The following is an 18,290-nucleotide window of genomic DNA, read 5'->3' as shown; positions in this document are numbered from 1 at the left end:
TGGCGGTGAGGTGTTTTTAATAATGTGGGGGTGAGGTGTTTTTAATACCGTGGCAGTGAGGTGTTTTTAATAATGTGGGGGTGAGGTGTTTTTCATACCGTGGCAGTGAAGTGTTTTTAATAATGTGGGGGTGAGGTGTTTTTAATAATGTGGGGGTGAGGTGTTTTTAATACCGTGGGGGTGAGGTGTTTTTAATAATGTGGCAGTGAGGTGTTTTTAATAATGTGGGGGTGAGGTGTTTTTAATACCGTGGAAGTGAGGTGTTTTTAATACCATGGCAGTGAGGTGTTTTTAATCATGTGGGGGTGAGGTGTTTTTAATACCATGGCAGTGAGGTGTTTTTAATAATGTGGTGGTGAGGTGTTTTTTATACCATGGCAGTGAGGTGTTTTTTATACCATGGCAGTGAGGTGTTTTTAATACCATGGCAGTGAGGTTGTTTAATAATGTGGGGGTGAGGTTTTTAATACCATGGCAGTGAGGTGTTTTTAATAATGTGGCAGTGAGGTGTTTTTAATACCATGGCAGTGAGGTATTTTTAATAATGTCGGGGTGAGGTGTTTTTAATAATGTGGAAGGGAGGTTTTTTTAATAATGTGGGGGTGAGGTGTTTTTAATAATGTGGGCGTGAGGTGTTTTTAATACCGTGGCAGTGAGGTGTTTTTAAAAATGTGGGGGTGAGGTATTTTAATAATGTGGCAGAGAGGTGTTTTTAATCATGTGGCGGTGAGGTGTTTTTAATAATGTGGGGGTGAGGTGTTTTTAATACCGTGGGAGTGAGGTGTTTTTAATAATGTGGGGGTGAGGTGTTTTTCATACCGTGGCAGTGAAGTGTTTTTAATAATGTGGGGGTGAGGTGTTTTTAATAATGTGGGGGTGAGGTGTTTTTAATACCGTGGGGGTGAGGTGTTTTTAATAATGTGGCTACGAGGTGTTTTTAATAATGTGGCGATGAGTTGTTTTTACTAGCGTGAAGGAGGTGTTTTTAATAATGTGGGGGTGAGGTGTTTTTAATAATGTGGCTGTGAGGTGTTTTTAATAATGTGGGGGTGAGGTGTTTTTAATACCGTGGCAGTGAGCTGTTTTTAATACCGTGGCGGAGAGGTGTTTTTAATAATGTGGTAGTGAGGTGTTTTTAATAGTGTGGGGGTGAGGTGTTTTTAATACCGTGGTAGTGAGGTGTTTTTAATACCATGGCAGTGAGGTGTTTTTAATAATGTGGCAGTAAGCCTTTTTTAATAATGTGGCAGTGAGGTGTTTTTAATAATGTGGCAGTGAGGTGTTTTTAATAATGTGGGGGTGAGGTGTTTTTAATAATGTGGGGGTAAGGTGTTTTTTAAGACCGTGGCAGTGAGGTGTTTTTAATACCGTTGGAGTGAGGTTTTTTAACAATGTGGGGGTGAGGTGTTTTAATACCATAGCGGTGAGGTATTTTTAATAATGTGGGGGTGAGGTGTTTTTAATACCATGGCAGTGAGGTGTTTTTAATAATGTCGCAGTGAGGTATTTTCAATAATGTGGGGGTGAGGTGTTTTTAATAATGTGGAAGTGAGGTGTTTTTAATACCATGGCAGTGAGGTGTTTTTAATAATGTGGGGGTGAGGTCTTTTTTATACCATGGCAGTGAGGTGTTTTTAATACCATGGCAGTGAGGTGTTTTAATAATGTGGGGTGAGGTTTTTAATACCATGGCAGTGAGGTGTTTTTAATAATGTGGCAGTGAGGTGTTTTTAATACCATGGCAGTGAGGTGTTTTTAATAATGTGAGGGTGAGGTGTTTTTAATAATGTGGGGGTGAGGTGTTTTTAATACCGTGGCAGTGAGGTGTTTTTAATACCATGACGGTGAGGTGTTTTTAATACCATGTCAGTGAGGTGTTTTTAATCATGTGGGGGTGAGGTGTTTTTAATACCATGGCAGTGAGTTGTTTTTAAATATGTGGCTGTAAGGTGTTTTTAATAATGTGGGGGTGAGGTGTTTTTAACACCGTGGCAGTGAGGTGTTTTTAATAATGTGGGGGTGAGGTGTTTTTAATAATGTGGCAGCGAGGTGTTTTTAATACCATGGCAGTGAGGTATTTTTAATAATGTGGAGGTGAGGTGTTTTTAATCATGTGGAAGTGAGGTGTTTTTAATACCATGGCAGTGAGGTATTTTTAATAATGTAGGGGGTGAGGTGTTTTTAATAATGTGGTGGTGAGGTGTTTTTAATAATGTGGGAGTGAGGTGTTTTTAATACCATGGCAGTGAGGTGTTTTTAATAATGTGGGAGTGAGGTGTTTTTTAAGACCATGGCAGTGAGGTGTTCGTAATACCATGGCAGTGAGGTATTTTTAATAATGTGGGGGTGAGGTGTTTTTAATAATGTGGGGGTGAGGTGTTTTTAATACCATGGCAGTGAGGTTTTTTTAGTAATGTGGAAGTGAGGTGTGTTAATACCATGGCAGTGAGGTGTTTTTAATACCGTGGCAGTGAGGTGTTTTTAATACCATGGCAGTGAGGTGTTTTTAATAATGTGGAAGTGAGGTGTGTTAATACCATGGCAGTGAGGTGTTTTTAATACCGTTGCAGTGAGGTGTTTTTAATAATTCGGAAGTGAGGTGTTTTTAATACCATGGCAGTGAGGTGTTTTCAATAATTCGGAAGTGAGGTGTTTTTAATACCATGGCAGTGAGCTGTTTTTAATAACGTGGAAGTGAGGTGTTTTTAAGAATGTGGGGTTGCGTGTTTTTAATACCATGGTGGTGAAGTGTTTTTAATAATTGGGAAGTGAGGTATTTTTAATACCATGCCTGTGAGGTGTTTTTAATAACGTTGTGGTGAGGTTTTTTAATAATGTGGCAGTGGTGTTTTTAATAATGTTGTGGTGAGGTGTTTTTAATACCGTGTCAGTGAGGTGTTTTTAATAATGTGGGGGTGAGGTGTTTTTAATAATGTGGAGGTGATGTGTTTTAATAATGTGGCAGTGAGGTGTTTTTAATTATGTGGGGGTGAGGTGTTCTTAATAAAGTGGGGGTGAGGTGTTTTTAATAATGTGGGGGTGAGGTGTTTTTAATAATGTGGAGGTGAGGTGTTTTAATAATGTGGCAGTGAGGTGTTTTTAATTATGTGGGGGTGAGGTGTTCTTAATAAAGTGGGGGTGAGGTGTTTTAATAATGTGGCAGTGAGGTGTTTTTAATCATGTGGCGGTGAGGTGTTTCTAATAATGTGGAAGTGAGGTGTTTTTATTACCATGATGGTGAGGTGTTTGTCATAATGTGGCAGTGAGGTGTTTTTAATAATATGTCAGTGAGGTGTTTTTAATAATATGATGGTGAGGTGTTTTTAATACCGTGGAAGTGAGATGTTTTTAATACCATGGCAGTGAGGTGTTTTTAATCATGTGGGGGTGAGGTGTTTGTAATACCATGGCAGTGAGGTGTTTTTAATAATGTGGGGGTGAGGTATTTTTAATAATGTGGCAGTGAGGTGTTTTTAATACCGTGGAAGTGAGGTGTTTTTAATAATGTGGAGGTGATGTGTTTTTAATACCGTGGCAGTGAGGTGTTTTCAATGTGGGGGTGAGGTGTTTTTAATACCGTGGAAGTGAGGTGTTTTTAATACCGTGGAAGTGAGGTGTTTTTAATAAAGTGGAAGTGAGGTGTTTTTAATAATGTTGAAGTGAGGTATTTTTAATAATGTGGGGGTGAGGTATTTTTAATACCGTGTCAGTGAGGTGTTTTTAATAATGTGGGGGTGAGGTGTTTTTAATAATGTGGAGGTGAGGTGTTTTAATAATGTGGCAGTGAGGTGTTTTTAATTATGTGGGGGTGAGGTTTTTAATACCATGGCAGTGAGGTGTTTTTAATAATGTGGAAGTAAGGTGTTTTTAATACCATGGCAGTGAGGTATTTTTAATAATGTGGGGGTGAGGTGTTTTTTTAATAATGTGGGGGTGAGGTGTTTTTAATAATGTGGGCGTGAGGTGTTTTTAATACCGTGGCAGTGAGGTGTTTTTAAAAATGTGGGGGTGAGGTATTTTAATAATGTGGCAGTGAGGTGTTTTTAATCATGTGGAGGTGAGGTGTTTTTAATACCGTGGGGGTGAGGTGTTTTTAATACCGTGGCAGTGAGGTGTTTTTAATAATGTGGGGGTGAGGTGTTTTTCATACCGTGGCAGTGAAGTGTTTTTAATAATGTGGGGGTGAGGTGTTTTTAATTATGTGGGGGTGAGGTGTTTTTAATAATGTGGGGTGAGATGTTTTTAATAATGTGGGGGTGAGGTGTTTTTAATACCGTGGGGGTGAGGTGTTTTTAATAATGTGGCTACGAGGTGTTTTTAATAATGTGGTGGTGAGGTGTTTTTAATACCGTCGCAGTGAGGTGTTTTTAAATATGTGGGGGTGAGGTGTTTTTAATAATGTGGGGGTGAGGTGTTTTTAATAATGTGGAGGTGAGGTATTTTTAATAATGTGGGGGTGAGGTGTTTTTAATAGTGTGGGGGTGAGGTGTTTTTAATAATGTGGGGGTGAGGTGTTTTTAATAATGTGGGGTGAGGTGTTTTTAATACCGTGGCAGTGAGTGTTTTTAATAATGTGGGGGTGAGGTGTTTTTCATACCGTGGCAGTGAAGTGTTTTTAATAATGTGGGGGTGAGGTGTTTTTAATTATGTGGGGGTGAGGTGTTTTTAATAATGTGGGGGTGAGATGTTTTTAATAATGTGGGGGTGAGGTGTTTTTAATACCGTGGGGGTGAGGTGTTTTTAATAATGTGGCTACGAGGTGTTTTTAATAATGTGGGGGTGAGGTGTTTTTAATACTGTGGAAGTGAGGTGTTTTTAATAATGTGGGGGTGAGGTGTTTTTAATAATGTGGGGGTGAGGTGTTTTTAATAATGTGGAGGTGAGGTGTTTTTAATAATGTGGGGGTGAGGTGTTTTTAATAATGTGGGGCTGAGGTGTTTTTAATAATGTGGGGGTGAGGTGTTTTTAATAATGTGGGGGTGAGGTGTTTTTAATAATGTGGGGGTGAGGTGTTTTTAATAATGTGGGGGTGAGGTGTTTTTAATACCATGGCAGTGAGGTGTTTTTAATAATGTGGGGGTGAGGTGTTTTTAATACCATGGCAGTGAGGTGTTTTTAATACCATGGCAGTGAGGTGTTTTTTTATAATGTGGAGGTGAGGTGTTTTTAATAATGTGGCAGTGAGGTGTTTTTAATACCATGGCAGTGAGGTGTTTTTAATAATTCGGAAGTGAGGTGTTTTTAATACAATGGCAGTGAGCTGTTTTTAATAACGTGGAAGTGAGGTGTTTTTAAGAATGTGGGGTTGCGTGTTTTTAATACCATGGTGGTGAAGTGTTTTTAATAATGTGGAAGTGAGGTGTTTTTAATACCATGGCAGTGAGGTGTTTTTAATAATGTGGGGTGAGGTTTTTTAATAATGTGGCAGTGAGGTGTTTTTAATACCGTGGCAGTGAGGTGTTTTTAATAATGTGGCAGTGAGGTGTTTTTAATACCATGGCAGTGAAGTGTTTTTAATAATGTGGAAGTGAGGTGTTTTTAATACCGTGGCAGTGAGGTGTTTTTAATAATGTGGGGGTGAGGTATTTTTAATACCGTGTCAGTGAGTGTTTTTAATAATGTGGGGGTGAGGTGTTTTTAATAATGTGGAGGTGAGGTGTTTTAATAATGTGGCAGTGAGGTGTTTTTAATTATGTGGGGGTGAGGTGTTTTTAATAAAGTGGGGGTGAGGTGTTTTAATAATGTGGCAGTGAGGTGTTTTTAATACCGTGGCAGTGAGGTGTTTTTAATCATGTGGCGGTGAGGTGTTTTTAATAATGTGGCAGTGAGGTGTTTTTAATACCGTCGCAGTGAGGTGTTTTTAATAATGTGGGGGTGAGGTGTTTTTAATAATGTGGTGGTGAGGTGTTTTTAATAATGTGGGGTGAGGTGTTTTTAATACCGTGGAAGTGAGCTGTTTTTAATAATGTGGCAGTGAGGTGTTTTTAATAATGTGGGGGTGAGGTGTTTGTAATACCGTGGAAGTGAGGTGTTTTTAATAATGTGGGGTGAGGTATTTTTAATAATGTGGCAGTGAGGTGTTTTTAATACCGTGGAAGTGAGGTGTTTTTAATAATGTGGAGGTGATGTGTTTTTAATACCGCGGCAGCGAGGTGTTTTCAATGTGGCGGTGAGGTGTTTTTAATACCGTGGAAGTGAGGTGTTTTTAATAAAGTGGAAGTGAGGTGTTTTTAATAATGTTGAAGTGAGGTGTTTTTAATACCGTGGCAGTGAGGTGTTTTTAAAAATGTGGGGGTGAGGTATTTTAATAATGTGGCAGTGAGGTGTTTTTAATCATGTGGAGGTGAGGTGTTTTTAATAACGTGGGGGTGAGGTGTTTTTAATACCGTGGCAGTGAGGTGTTTTTAATAATGTGGGGGTGAGGTGTTTTTAATAATGTGGGGGTGAGGTGTTTTTAATAATGTGGGGGTGAGGTGTTTTTAATACCGTGGGGGTGAGGTGTTTTTAATAATGTGGCTACGAGGTGTTTTTAATAATGTGGCGATGAGTTGTTTTTACTAGCGTGAAGGAGGTGTTTTTAATAGCGTGGCGGCGAGGTGTTTTTAATAGTGTGGCGGTGAGGCGTTTTTAATAGAGTGGAGGCGAGATGTTTTTAATAGCGTGGAGGCGAGGTGTTTTTAATAATGTGGGGCTGAGGTGTTTTTAATAATGTGGGGGTGAGGTGTTTTTAATAATGTGGGGGTGAGGTGTTTTTAATAATGTGGGGGTGAGGTGTTTTTAATAATGTGGGGGTGAGGTGTTTTTAATACCATGGCAGTGAGGTGTTTTTAATAATGTGGGGGTGAGGTGTTTTTAATACCATGGCAGTGAGGTGTTTTTAATACCATGGCAGTGAGGTGTTTTTTATAATGTGGAGGTGAGGTGTTTTTAATAATGTGGCGGTGAGGTGTTTTTTAATAATGTGGCAGTGAGGTATTTTTAATACGGTGGGGGTGAGGTGTTTTTAATAATGTGGGGGTGAGGTGTTTTTAATAATGTGGGGGTGAGGTGTTTTTAATACCGTGGAAGTGAGGTGTTTTTAATGTGGGGGTGAGGTGTTTTTAATAATGTGGCGGTGAGGTGTTTTTAATAATGTGGAAGTGAGGTGTTTTTAATAATGTGGGGGTGATGTATTTTTGATAATGTGGGGGTGAGGTGTTTTTAATACCGTGGAAGTGAGGTGTTTTTAATACCATGGCAGTGAGGTGTTTTTAATACCTTGGCAGTGAGGTGTTTTTAATAATGTGGAAGTGAGGTGTTTTTAATACTGTGGAAGTGAGGTTTTTTAATACCGTGGCAGTGAGGTTTTTTAATACCGTGGAAGTGAGGTTTTTTTAATACCATGGCAGTAAGGTTTTTTAATTCCATGGCAGTGAGGTATTTTTAATAATGTGGAAGTGAGGTGTTTTTAATACCATGGCAGTGAGGTGTTTTTAATAATGTCGCAGTGAGGTATTTTCAATAATGTGGGGGTGAGGTGTTTTTAATAATGTGGAAGTGAGGTGTTTTTAATACCATGGCAGTGAGGTGTTTTTAATAATGTGGGGGTGAGGTCTTTTTTATACCATGGCAGTGAGGTGTTTTTAATACCATGGCAGTGAGGTGTTTTAATAATGTGGGGTGAGGTTTTTAATACCATGGCAGTGAGGTGTTTTTAATAATGTGGCAGTGAGGTGTTTTAATGCCATGGCAGTGAGGTATTTTTAATAATGTGAGGGTGAGGTGTTTTTAATAATGTGGCAGTGAGGTGTTTTTAATACCGTCGCAGTGAGGTGTTTTTAATAATGTGGGGGTGAGGTGTTTTTAATAATGTGGTGGTGAGGTGTTTTTAATAATGTGGGGGTGAGGTGTTTTTAATACCGTGGAAGTGAGCTGTTTTTAATAATGTGGCAGTGAGGTGTTTTTAATAATGTGGGGGTGAGGTGTTTGTAATACCGTGGAAGTGAGGTGTTTTTAATAATGTGGGGGTGAGGTATTTTTAATAATGTGGCAGTGAGGTGTTTTTAATACCGTGGCAGTGAGGTGTTTTTAATCATGTGGAGGTGAGGTGTTTTTAATAATGTGGCAGTGAGGTGTTTTTAATACCGTCGCAGTGAGGTGTTTTTAATAATGTGGGGGTGAGGTGTTTTTAATAATGTGGTGGTGAGGTGTTTTTAATAATGTGGGGGTGAGGTGTTTTTAATACCGTGGAAGTGAGCTGTTTTTAATAATGTGGCAGTGAGGTGTTTTTAATAATGTGGGGGTGAGGTGTTTGTAATACCGTGGAAGTGAGGTGTTTTTAATAATGTGGGGGTGAGGTATTTTTAATAATGTGGAAGTGAGGTGTTTTTAATACCGTGGAAGTGAGGTGTTTTTAATAATGTGGAGGTGATGTGTTTTTAATACCGTGGCAGTGAGGTGTTTTTAATACCGTGGAAGTGAGGTGTTTTTAATACCGTGGAAGTGAGGTGTTTTTAATAAAGTGGAAGTGAGGTGTTTTTAATAAAGTCGCAGTGAGGTGTTTTTAATAATGTTGCAGTGAGGTGTTTTTAATAATGTGGCAGTGAGGTGTTTTTAATACCATGGCAGTGAGGTATTTTTAATAATTCGGAAGTGAGGTGTTTTTAATACAATGGCAGTGAGCTGTTTTTAATAACGTGGAAGTGAGGTGTTTTTAAGAATGTGGGGTTGCGTGTTTTTAATACCATGGTGGTGAAGTGTTTTTAATAATGTGGAAGTGAGGTGTTTTTAATACCATGGCAGTGAGGTGTTTTTAATAATGTGGGGGTGAGGTTTTTTAATAATGTGGCAGTGAGGTGTTTTTAATAATGTGGGGGTGAGGTATTTTTAATACCGTGTCAGTGAGGTGTTTTTAATAATGTGGCAGTGAAGTGTTTTTAATAATGTGGAAGTGAGGTGTTTTTAATAATGTGGCAGTGAGGTGTTTTTAATTATGTGGGGTGAGGTGTTCTTAATAAAGTGTCAGGGAGGTGTTTTTAATAATGTGGGGGTGAGGTGTTTTTAATAATGTGGAGGTGAGGTGTTTTATTAATGTGGCAGTGGGGTGTTTTTAATTGTGTGGGGGTGAGGTGTTCTTAATAAAGTGGGGGTGAGGTGTTTTAATAATGTGGCAGTGAGGTGTTTTTAATCATGTGGCGGTGAGGTGTTTTTAATAATGTGGAAGTGAGGTGTTTTTAATACCGTCGCAGTGAGGTGTTTTTAATAATGTGGGGGTGAGGTGTTTTTAATAATGTGGTGGTGAGGTGTTTTTAATAATGTGGGGGTGAGGTGTTTTTAATACCGTGGAAGTGAGCTGTTTTTAATAATGTGGCAGTGAGGTGTTTTTAATAATGTGGGGGTGAGGTGTTTGTAATACCGTGGAAGTGAGGTGTTTTTAATAATGTGGGGGTGAGGTATTTTTAATAATGTGGCAGTGAGGTGTTTTTAATACCGTGGAAGTGAGGTGTTTTTAATAATGTGGAGGTGATGTGTTTTTAATACCGTGGCAGTGAGGTGTTTTCAATGTGGGGGTGAGGTGTTTTTAATACCGTGGAAGTGAGGTGTTTTTAATAAAGTGGAAGTGAGGTGTTTTTAATAATGTTGAAGTGAGGTATTTTTAATAATGTGGGGGTGAGGTATTTTTAATACCGTGTCAGTGAGGTGTTTTTAATAATGTGGGGGTGAGGTGTTTTTAATAATGTGGAGGTGAGGTGTTTTAATAATGTGGCAGTGAGGTGTTTTAAATTATGTGGGGGTGAGGTTTTTAATACCATGGCAGTGAGGTGTTTTTAATAATGTGGAAGTAAGGTGTTTTTAATACCATGGCAGTGAGGTATTTTTAATAATGTGGGGGTGAGGTGTTTTTAATAATGTGGAAGTGAGGTTTTTTTAATAATGTGGGGGTGAGGTGTTTTTAATAATGTGGGCGTGAGGTGTTTTTAATACCGTGGCAGTGAGGTGTTTTTAAAAATGTGGGGGTGAGGTATTTTAATAATGTGGCAGTGAGGTGTTTTTAATCATGTGGAGGTGAGGTGTTTTTAATAACGTGGGGGTGAGGTGTTTTTAATACCGTGGCAGTGAGGTGTTTTTAATAATGTGGGGGTGAGGTGTTTTTCATACCGTGGCAGTGAAGTGTTTTTAATAATGTGGGGGTGAGGTGTTTTTAATAATGTGGGGGTGAGGTGTTTTTAATAATGTGGGGGTGAGATGTTTTTAATAATGTGGGGGTGAGGTGTTTTTAATACCGTGGGGGTGAGGTGTTTTTAATAATGTGGCTACGAGGTGTTTTTAATAATGTGGGGGTGAGGTGTTTTTAATACTGTGGAAGTGAGGTGTTTTTAATAATGTGGGGGTGAGGTGTTTTTAATAATGTGGGGGTGAGGTGTTTTTAATAATGTGGAGGTGAGGTGTTTTTAATAATGTGGGGGTGAGGTGTTTTTAATAATGTGGGGTGAGGTGTTTTTAATAATGTGGGGGTGAGGTGTTTTTAATAATGTGGCAGTGAGGTGTTTTTAATAATGTGGCAGTGAGGTGTTTTTAATAATGTGGGGGTGAGGTGTTTTTTATACCATGGCAGTGAGGTGTTTTTAATACCATGGCAGTGAGGTGGTTTAATAATGTGGGGGTGAGGTTTTTAATACCATGGCAGTGAGGTGTTTTTAATACCATGGCAGTGAGGTGTTTTTTTATAATGTGGAGGTGAGGTGTTTTTAATAATGTGGCAGTGAGGTGTTTTTAATAATTCGGAAGTGAGGTGTTTTTAATACAATGGCAGTGAGCTGTTTTTAATAACGTGGAAGTGAGGTGTTTTTAAGAATGTGGGGTTGCGTGTTTTTAATACCATGGTGGTGAAGTGTTTTTAATAATGTGGAAGTGAGGTGTTTTTAATACCATGGCAGTGAGGTGTTTTTAATAATGTGGGGGTGAGGTTTTTTAATAATGTGGCAGTGAGGTGTTTTTAATACCGTGGCAGTGAGGTGTTTTTAATAATGTGGCAGTGAGGTGTTTTTAATACCATGGCAGTGAAGTGTTTTTAATAATGTGGAAGTGAGGTGTTTTTAATACCGTGGCAGTGAGGTGTTTTTAATAATGTGGGGGTGAGGTATTTTTAATACCGTGTCAGTGAGGTGTTTTTAATAATGTGGGGGTGAGGTGTTTTTAATAATGTGGAGGTGAGGTGTTTTAATAATGTGGCAGTGAGGTGTTTTTAATTATGTGGGGGTGAGGTGTTTTTAATAAAGTGGGGGTGAGGTGTTTTAATAATGTGGCAGTGAGGTGTTTTTAATACCGTGGCAGTGAGGTGTTTTTAATCATGTGGCGGTGAGGTGTTTTTAATAATGTGGCAGTGAGGTGTTTTTAATACCGTCGCAGTGAGGTGTTTTTAATAATGTGGGGGTGAGGTGTTTTTAATAATGTGGTGGTGAGGTGTTTTTAATAATGTGGGGGTGAGGTGTTTTTAATACCGTGGAAGTGAGCTGTTTTTAATAATGTGGCAGTGAGGTGTTTTTAATAATGTGGGGGTGAGGTGTTTTTAATACCGTGGAAGTGAGGTGTTTTTAATAATGTGAGGGTGAGGTATTTTTAATAATGTGGAAGTGAGGTGTTTTTAATACCGTGGAAGTGAGGTGTTTTTAATAATGTGGAGGTGATGTGTTTTTAATACCGTGGCAGTGAGGTGTTTTCAATGTGGGGGTGAGGTGTTTTTAATACCGTGGAAGTGAGGTGTTTTTAATAAAGTGGAAGTGAGGTGTTTTTAATAATGTTGAAGTGAGGTGTTTTTAATAATGTTGAAGTTCGGTGTTTTTAATACCGTGGCAGTGAGGTGTTTTTAATATCGTGTCAGTGAGGAGTTTTTAATAAAGTCGCAGTGAGGTGTTTTTAATAATGTTGCAGTGAGGTGTTTTTAATAATGTTGCAGTGAGGTGTTTTTAATAATGTGGCAGTGAGGTGTTTTTAATACCATGGCAGTGAGGTGTTTTTAATAATTCGGAAGTGAGGTGTTTTTAATACAATGGCAGTGAGCTGTTTTTAATAACGTGGAAGTGAGGTGTTTTTAAGAATGTGGGGTTGCGTGTTTTTAATACCATGGTGGTGAAGTGTTTTTAATAATGTGGAAGTGAGGTGTTTTTAATACCATGGCAGTGAGGTGTTTTTAATAATGTGGGGGTGAGGTTTTTTAATAATGTGGCAGTGAGATGTTTTTAATACCGTGGCAGTGAGGTGTTTTTAATAATGTGGCAGTGAGGTGTTTTTAATACCATGGCAGTGAAGTGTTTTTAATAATGTGGAAGTGAGGTGTTTTTAATACCATGGCAGTGAGGTGTTTTTAATAATGTGGGGGGTGAGGTGTTTTTAATACCGTGGCAGTGAGGTGTTTTTAATACCATGGCAGTGAGGTGTTTTTAATAATGTGGGGGGTGAGGTGTTTTTAACAATGTGGGATGAGATGTTTTTAATACCGTTGCAGTGAGGTGTTTTTAATACCATGGCAGTGAGGTGTTTTTGATAATGTGGGGGTGAGGTGTTTTTAATACCATGGCAGTGAGGTGTTTTTAATAATGTGGGGGTGAGGTGTTTTTAATAATGTGGGATGAGATGTTTTTATTACCGTGGCAGTGAGGTGTTTTTAATACCATGGCAGTGAGGTGTTTTTGATGTGGGGGTGAGGTGTTTTTAATACCATGGCAGTGAGGTGTTTTTGATAATGTGGGGGTGAGGTGTTTTTAATACCGTGGAAGTGAGGTGATTTTAATACCATGGCGGTGAGGTGTTTTTAATAATGTGGGGGTGAGGTGTTTTTAATACCATGGCAGTGAGGTGTTTTTAATACCGTGGCAGTGAGGTGTTTTTAATACCGTGGCAGTGAGGTGTTTTTAATAATGTGGCAGTGAGGTGTTTTTAATACCGTGGAAGTGAGGTGTTTTTAATACCGTGGCAGTGAGGTTTTTTAATTCCGTGGAAGTGAGGTTTTTTTAATACCGTGGCAGTGAGGTTTTTTAATACCATGGCAGTGAGGTGTTTTTAATACCATGGCAGTGAGGTGTTTTTAATAATGTTGCAGTGAGGTGTTTTTAATAATGTTGCAGTGAGGTGTTTTTAATAATGTGGCAGTGAGGTGTTTTTAATAATGTGGCAGTGAGGTGTTTTTAATAATGTGGCAGTGAGGTGTTTTTAATAATGTGGCAGTGAGGTGTTTTTAATACCGTGGCAGTGAGGTTTTTTAATACCGTGGAAGTGAGGTGTTTTTAATACCGTGGAAGTGAGGTGTTTTTAATACCGTGGAAGTGAGGTGTTTTTAATACCATGGCAGTGAGGTGTTTTTAATACCATGGCAGTGAGGTGTTTTTAATACCATGGCATTGAGGTTTTCTTTAATAATGTGGCAGTGAGGTGTCGTTTTCAACTTTCACGTTTCATATTTGGTACATAGGTACAGACTGTGGAGATGGTGTGTTGCGACATATGTTCGTAATCTAAAGTGGTTGCTGTTTTCCATGTAGTCGCACAATTCTGGATATACCTTCTTGTTCGGGCGTATATTGTGCTCACTTGCGCTCTTGTTTTTATGTTGGCATGACCTGCAGGTCAGTCGGCGATACAAGCATTTTGACTGGCTGCACGCACGTCTTGTGGAGAAGTTTCCTATCGTATGCATACCACAGCTACCCGAGAAACAGGCGACCGGGCGTTTCGAGGCCGACTTCATCCGCAAGCGCCGACGTGGCTTGGCCTTGTGGCTGGTGTACACTGCTGCGCACCCGATCCTGTCTCAATCTGTTGCCTTCCATCACTTTCTGACGAGTGGTGACGAGAGGGCATGGAAGGAGGGCAAGCGCCGTGCCGAACGGGATGACCTCACCGGTGCAAACTTCTTCCAAACGGTGCGCACACCAAATGCTCAACTCGTGCCCAGCCAAGTCGATGCAAAGATGGAGGCCTTCAAGGTGAGTGTACCTGCAGTGTTACTCCTTTGAACAAAAAGACTGATTTAATCCTGGAAAGGTAAAGTTGCAGAAACTTGCTTAATGTGATTGCTTAAACAGGTTGAAATTGTTTGCTTTAGCCAATGGCTAATTGTACAAAGTTTAAAAAAACAAAACATGCTGGTTGCCCAGACGTAACACCATTGCATTCATGCTTCAAATAATCTATTGCCGACCTTTTTTTGAAGAAAAGCAAAAGCATTTTTCTTTTCCTTTATTTTTATTTTAAGGCTTTCTCCAAAAAGATGGACGACTCGGTGCTGCAACTGTCGCAAACAGCCCAGGACCTTACTCGCAAGCACCGTGCCACTTTTAAACGAGAGTTCCATCGGATGGGCAACGCGCTGCGCTCGATGGGCCAGGCTTTTGAAATGGACAGCGGGCATGGGACTGAGAAACTCACGCAAGCCTTGACTTTTGCGGGAAACACATATGTTGAACTTGGGGACACATTTGCAGCGCAGCCCGAAAATGACTTGTTGCCATTACTCGATGTCTTGGGCCTCTACCAAGGATTGCTCGCCAACTTTTCGGACATATTGCATGTGCAGAAAGGTGCGATGGGTTTTATTGTCTTCTCAAAAGTTTAGTTTGACTTCAGGCAGGCATGTTAAAAAGGGTACATTAAAGGTGTGAGTGGTAAAAGGGAATGGATGTGTATTAGTGGTGATTAATTTCACACGATGATGATGATGTTGAAATAGTGGAATGTGTGTTGTGTGAAAGTAGCAAGCAGCAGTAGCTTGGAAGGAGTCAGAGGAGAAAATGTGATTAAATGTTTGGGTTTTGAATGGGTGCAGCAAGGTGTCGAAAGGATGAAATCGTCAATGTTGTTTATACCAAAGTTGCAGAGTCGGTGGTGAAAATTGTACAAATTATTGCAAGTTGCTTTTCCTTGTCTGGCCAGGTGCGGTGACCAAGGCTCGCGAATCTCAGCGTCTCGCCGACGAGGGAAAGATGTCAGCAGCAGAAGCGTGGCGCGTGAGCGAACGCAATCGAGTCGTTTCGTACGCTGTCCTCGCCGAGATGAACGCCTTCCACAGTAGCCGCGTGCGTGACGGAGCGGACATGACACGCACGCTGCTCGAGCAACAGGCAGGGTTCTTCCGCTCTGTGGCTGAGCGGCTTGACATTGCACATCAACAGTTTGATGGGTTGTGAGGTTGTCACAAAGGTGTTCTGAATTCTCATGATCAATTCTGGTGAATGATGAAAGGTGTTTGTTTTGGTGGTGGCATTCAAAGCAGGTGAAAAGGATTGCTGTGCTGTGGCTGTTATGTTTACCACAAATGTTTGGTTGTGGAATCAACCTTACCGATGTGAATATTGTTACTGAGCCAGTAGGTTGAGGAAGCACTTGTTGCTGTTTCTTGTCTGTTGTTTTAATCTTTGTCTTGTTATTCAAAACTTTTATTTACAGAGTGAGGTCTGGTTTGCATCGGGAATTTTGTCTACTTGATGAAAGGCAAAAGAGTTTGTGCGGAGAGTTCTTGTGGAGAGCAAGTGCACGGTTGGACATGATTACTTGTTCCTGGTATCCACTGATCTTTCTGAAGGACAGTTGTGATCCATTGCAATCCTTTCAATTAAGATATGGTGAATGAAAAAGGAAAAGCTGATCTTTAGCAGATTAGGCACAAAAAGGCTGCGTTTTCAAATGTCGGACTGAACCAACCGTGCAGCAAGCCCCCCTGGTGTGGGAAGCCCCTCTTGGAACTGCTTGGTGGGGAGGGGGTGGGGAGCAACACTGCAATGCTGGGGCTTATCAGTCCAAAGCACTGCAACTCCAAGATTTATCTTTCTTCTTTTCAGTGCTTCCTGGCAATGTTTACTTAATGACGAAGACCAAAGGGAAGGATCATTGAAGGTCTGGTTCGTGTGGAAATGTGCGCACACAATGGCTGCAATCTACTTTTGGAGAAAAAGGCACGAGGGCATTCTGTAAATATGCTTTGCAATTCCATCGACAAAATACCAACCGCAGCTCAGGACGGTTGCCGTTTCATGTGCAATTTGCAGTGGAAATCAAATCGGCCCGTGTGTCCGTGCTGAAGGATATAAAATTGAAGTCTTTGTCCGATGTCAATAGGTTTCTGACAAAAGGAACGGCGAGTTACTTTGACCTCACGCAAAATGCATTTGCACAAACCACTTCCAGGACACTGCAACCAAACTGTGTTGCAGGGGAGTTGTGTGACAGTTTTGTTTTTTTTTAATTATTTTTCCCTTTCTTTCAACATCCCTCTTCTAAATGGGACAGCTGCAAGAGCGATGGACATTTGCTCCTGTGGGGCAGGTATAACCAAACTGCCATTCTGATTTATAATCGCCTCCACAAAACGGTTGGCCGGACAAATCCGCCTGCATGCTAGTGTGCAGATTTGTGGCGGTGCATGAGGTGTAAATGCTGATAGCTGCGCTGTGCAACAGTCAAATGATCTGAAATAGTACAATTATGTACAATTATGCCATGGTAAACTGAGGCTTTTTCATTCTTGATTTTTTTTTTTAAGACACTATGCATAATTAATTCCCTATATGGATACCTTATCTGTACAATGTATAAATGTCACCACTTGAAATGGAATGTTGAAAATGACACACATATAATTCGATCATTGTGGACACGTGACGTGGATCACGCAAAATAGGGGGTGGTTAAGGATAGCAATGGAGTAGTCAAGAAGCTATCGCTTGTCATGTCCACTTTCTTGTGCTGAACTAATTTGAGCAAGAACCAAACTCCATGTCTACTGTTAATAGAAGTATGAAAGAGGTGGATCAGGTTGGTTTGTTGTGATTTGGCTGATTGAGGTGAATCTGCTGCAAATGCGTATGCCTATACTAATGGGCATGAGAGCTGCATCCGTTTCCCCCCCCACCCTCCCCAAATGTATTGGTGAGGTTATTGGGACATTAACCATACACACATCTTGGGGGACTGAAGTCATGGTCTGCATCGAAGATAATTAGTTGCTTTCCATCAGTTTAATTACTCGAGATAAATCAAACATCCATTCCAGCATTTGTTATGTTTATTAATGTCCCCAAATCTGGCTTGAACTAATTTAGGCCTCACCGGTGGAGCCTGTGGGATACAGCTGCCTTGTTTCATATCTCCAACGTGCTCCCAAACTACCGATCAAATGGATGAAGTTGTTCGACACGAGTACACGCTTCGCCCGTTGCTCGGAACCTCAGAGTTCTGCCGGATAAGCTAATCCTGAGTTCAACAGCTTTGCAATTGAAGAACTTCAGCAAGGACATTAACCATTAGCAAGATGCAGCAATCAAATTGGACGTGTTGGGTTTGGGTAAACTGTGGAGCGTAACATGTACAGTATATCTCCATGAGAACATTTCCATCATTCTTGCTACTGGGATTCCTTGTATTTCAGTTCGAAGAACACAAGCACTTTGTCCTGCTTTTCTCTTCTTCTTGTTTTGTTTATTTTAAACAGATAGTGTCGTGGTAATCGCTGCATTCCATAACACGGATGAAAAACATTTTAATAGTAAGCAAGATCTCGAGCTCACAATAGGAAAGCATATCCACAAAGTAAAGGGATTACATACATGCACGTGAGGTTACATAGAATGTGACAGTTTGATTATCATGTGCTAATTGAGACATGAAACCAAAAGTCCCAGATATGTGGCATTTGTTAGATCCTTGAATTAAGAACAATAATGCAAGTTGAAATGTATTTTTCTTTGTCTCTTACTATACAGATCTATGCAGTGTATTTCACCACAGGGAAATAAATACATTATATATATATATATATTTTTTTTTTATATATACTGTACACGTCTTGCGACATTTTTACTGATCTTTTTCTGTAGCGCCTGTAATTGTACTTCGGATACAGCAGAACCAACAGAGCCTGGTGTTGGCTTCGTGGTTGGGGTGGCAGCTTGGGATCCTAGGGTCCTGAGTTCAAGCCCTGTTGGCTGCTGAATTAATACACCAGGGGTTGACTCAGCCTGTCATCCTTCTGAGGTCGGAGAAATGAGTACCAGTGTGCACTGGTAGAGGGGCACTGCATCAGCGACAGTTGTGCTTCCAAGAAATGATAGCTGCCATATGCAAGAAGAAGAAGAAGCAGAACCAACACAGGTTTTTTGTTTTGGCAAAAGCAATCTGCAAGCACCCAGGCAAATACTGGAGGAACACTCTGCAGGTTGTTGATGGAAAGAGTTTGAATCATCTTTGTTGATTGGGGTTAACTGTGGTTGCATCATGTGGGTACCAACAGCAGCATCAAAATGTGATCAGTGGGTAATGGT

The 18,290-nt window shown here is 40.2% G+C and overlaps 1 protein-coding gene across 1 annotated transcript in view; it reads left to right on the top strand.

Annotated features, from left to right (window-relative positions):
* The window catches only part of LOC147031910 (sorting nexin-33-like), a 43,064-nt gene extending 25,283 nt beyond the window's left edge, over nt 1–17,781 (top strand). The window contains exons 5-7 of the mRNA XM_085869116.1: nt 13,602–13,961; nt 14,231–14,555; nt 14,908–17,781. Of these exons, the coding sequence (XP_085725242.1) occupies nt 13,602–13,961; nt 14,231–14,555; nt 14,908–15,161 (939 nt within the window). The 3' untranslated portion in view covers nt 15,162–17,781. The remainder of the gene's footprint in view (nt 1–13,601; nt 13,962–14,230; nt 14,556–14,907) is intronic.
* Nucleotides 17,782–18,290: the final 509 nt, after the last annotated feature.

This window comes from Eptatretus burgeri, chromosome 2 (genome assembly GCF_056783735.1).
Source record: "Eptatretus burgeri isolate ZD-2024b chromosome 2, Ebu_testis_v1, whole genome shotgun sequence".
Lineage (NCBI taxonomy): Eukaryota > Metazoa > Chordata > Myxini > Myxiniformes > Myxinidae > Eptatretus > Eptatretus burgeri.
This window is presented reverse-complemented; position numbering and strand designations above follow the sequence as displayed.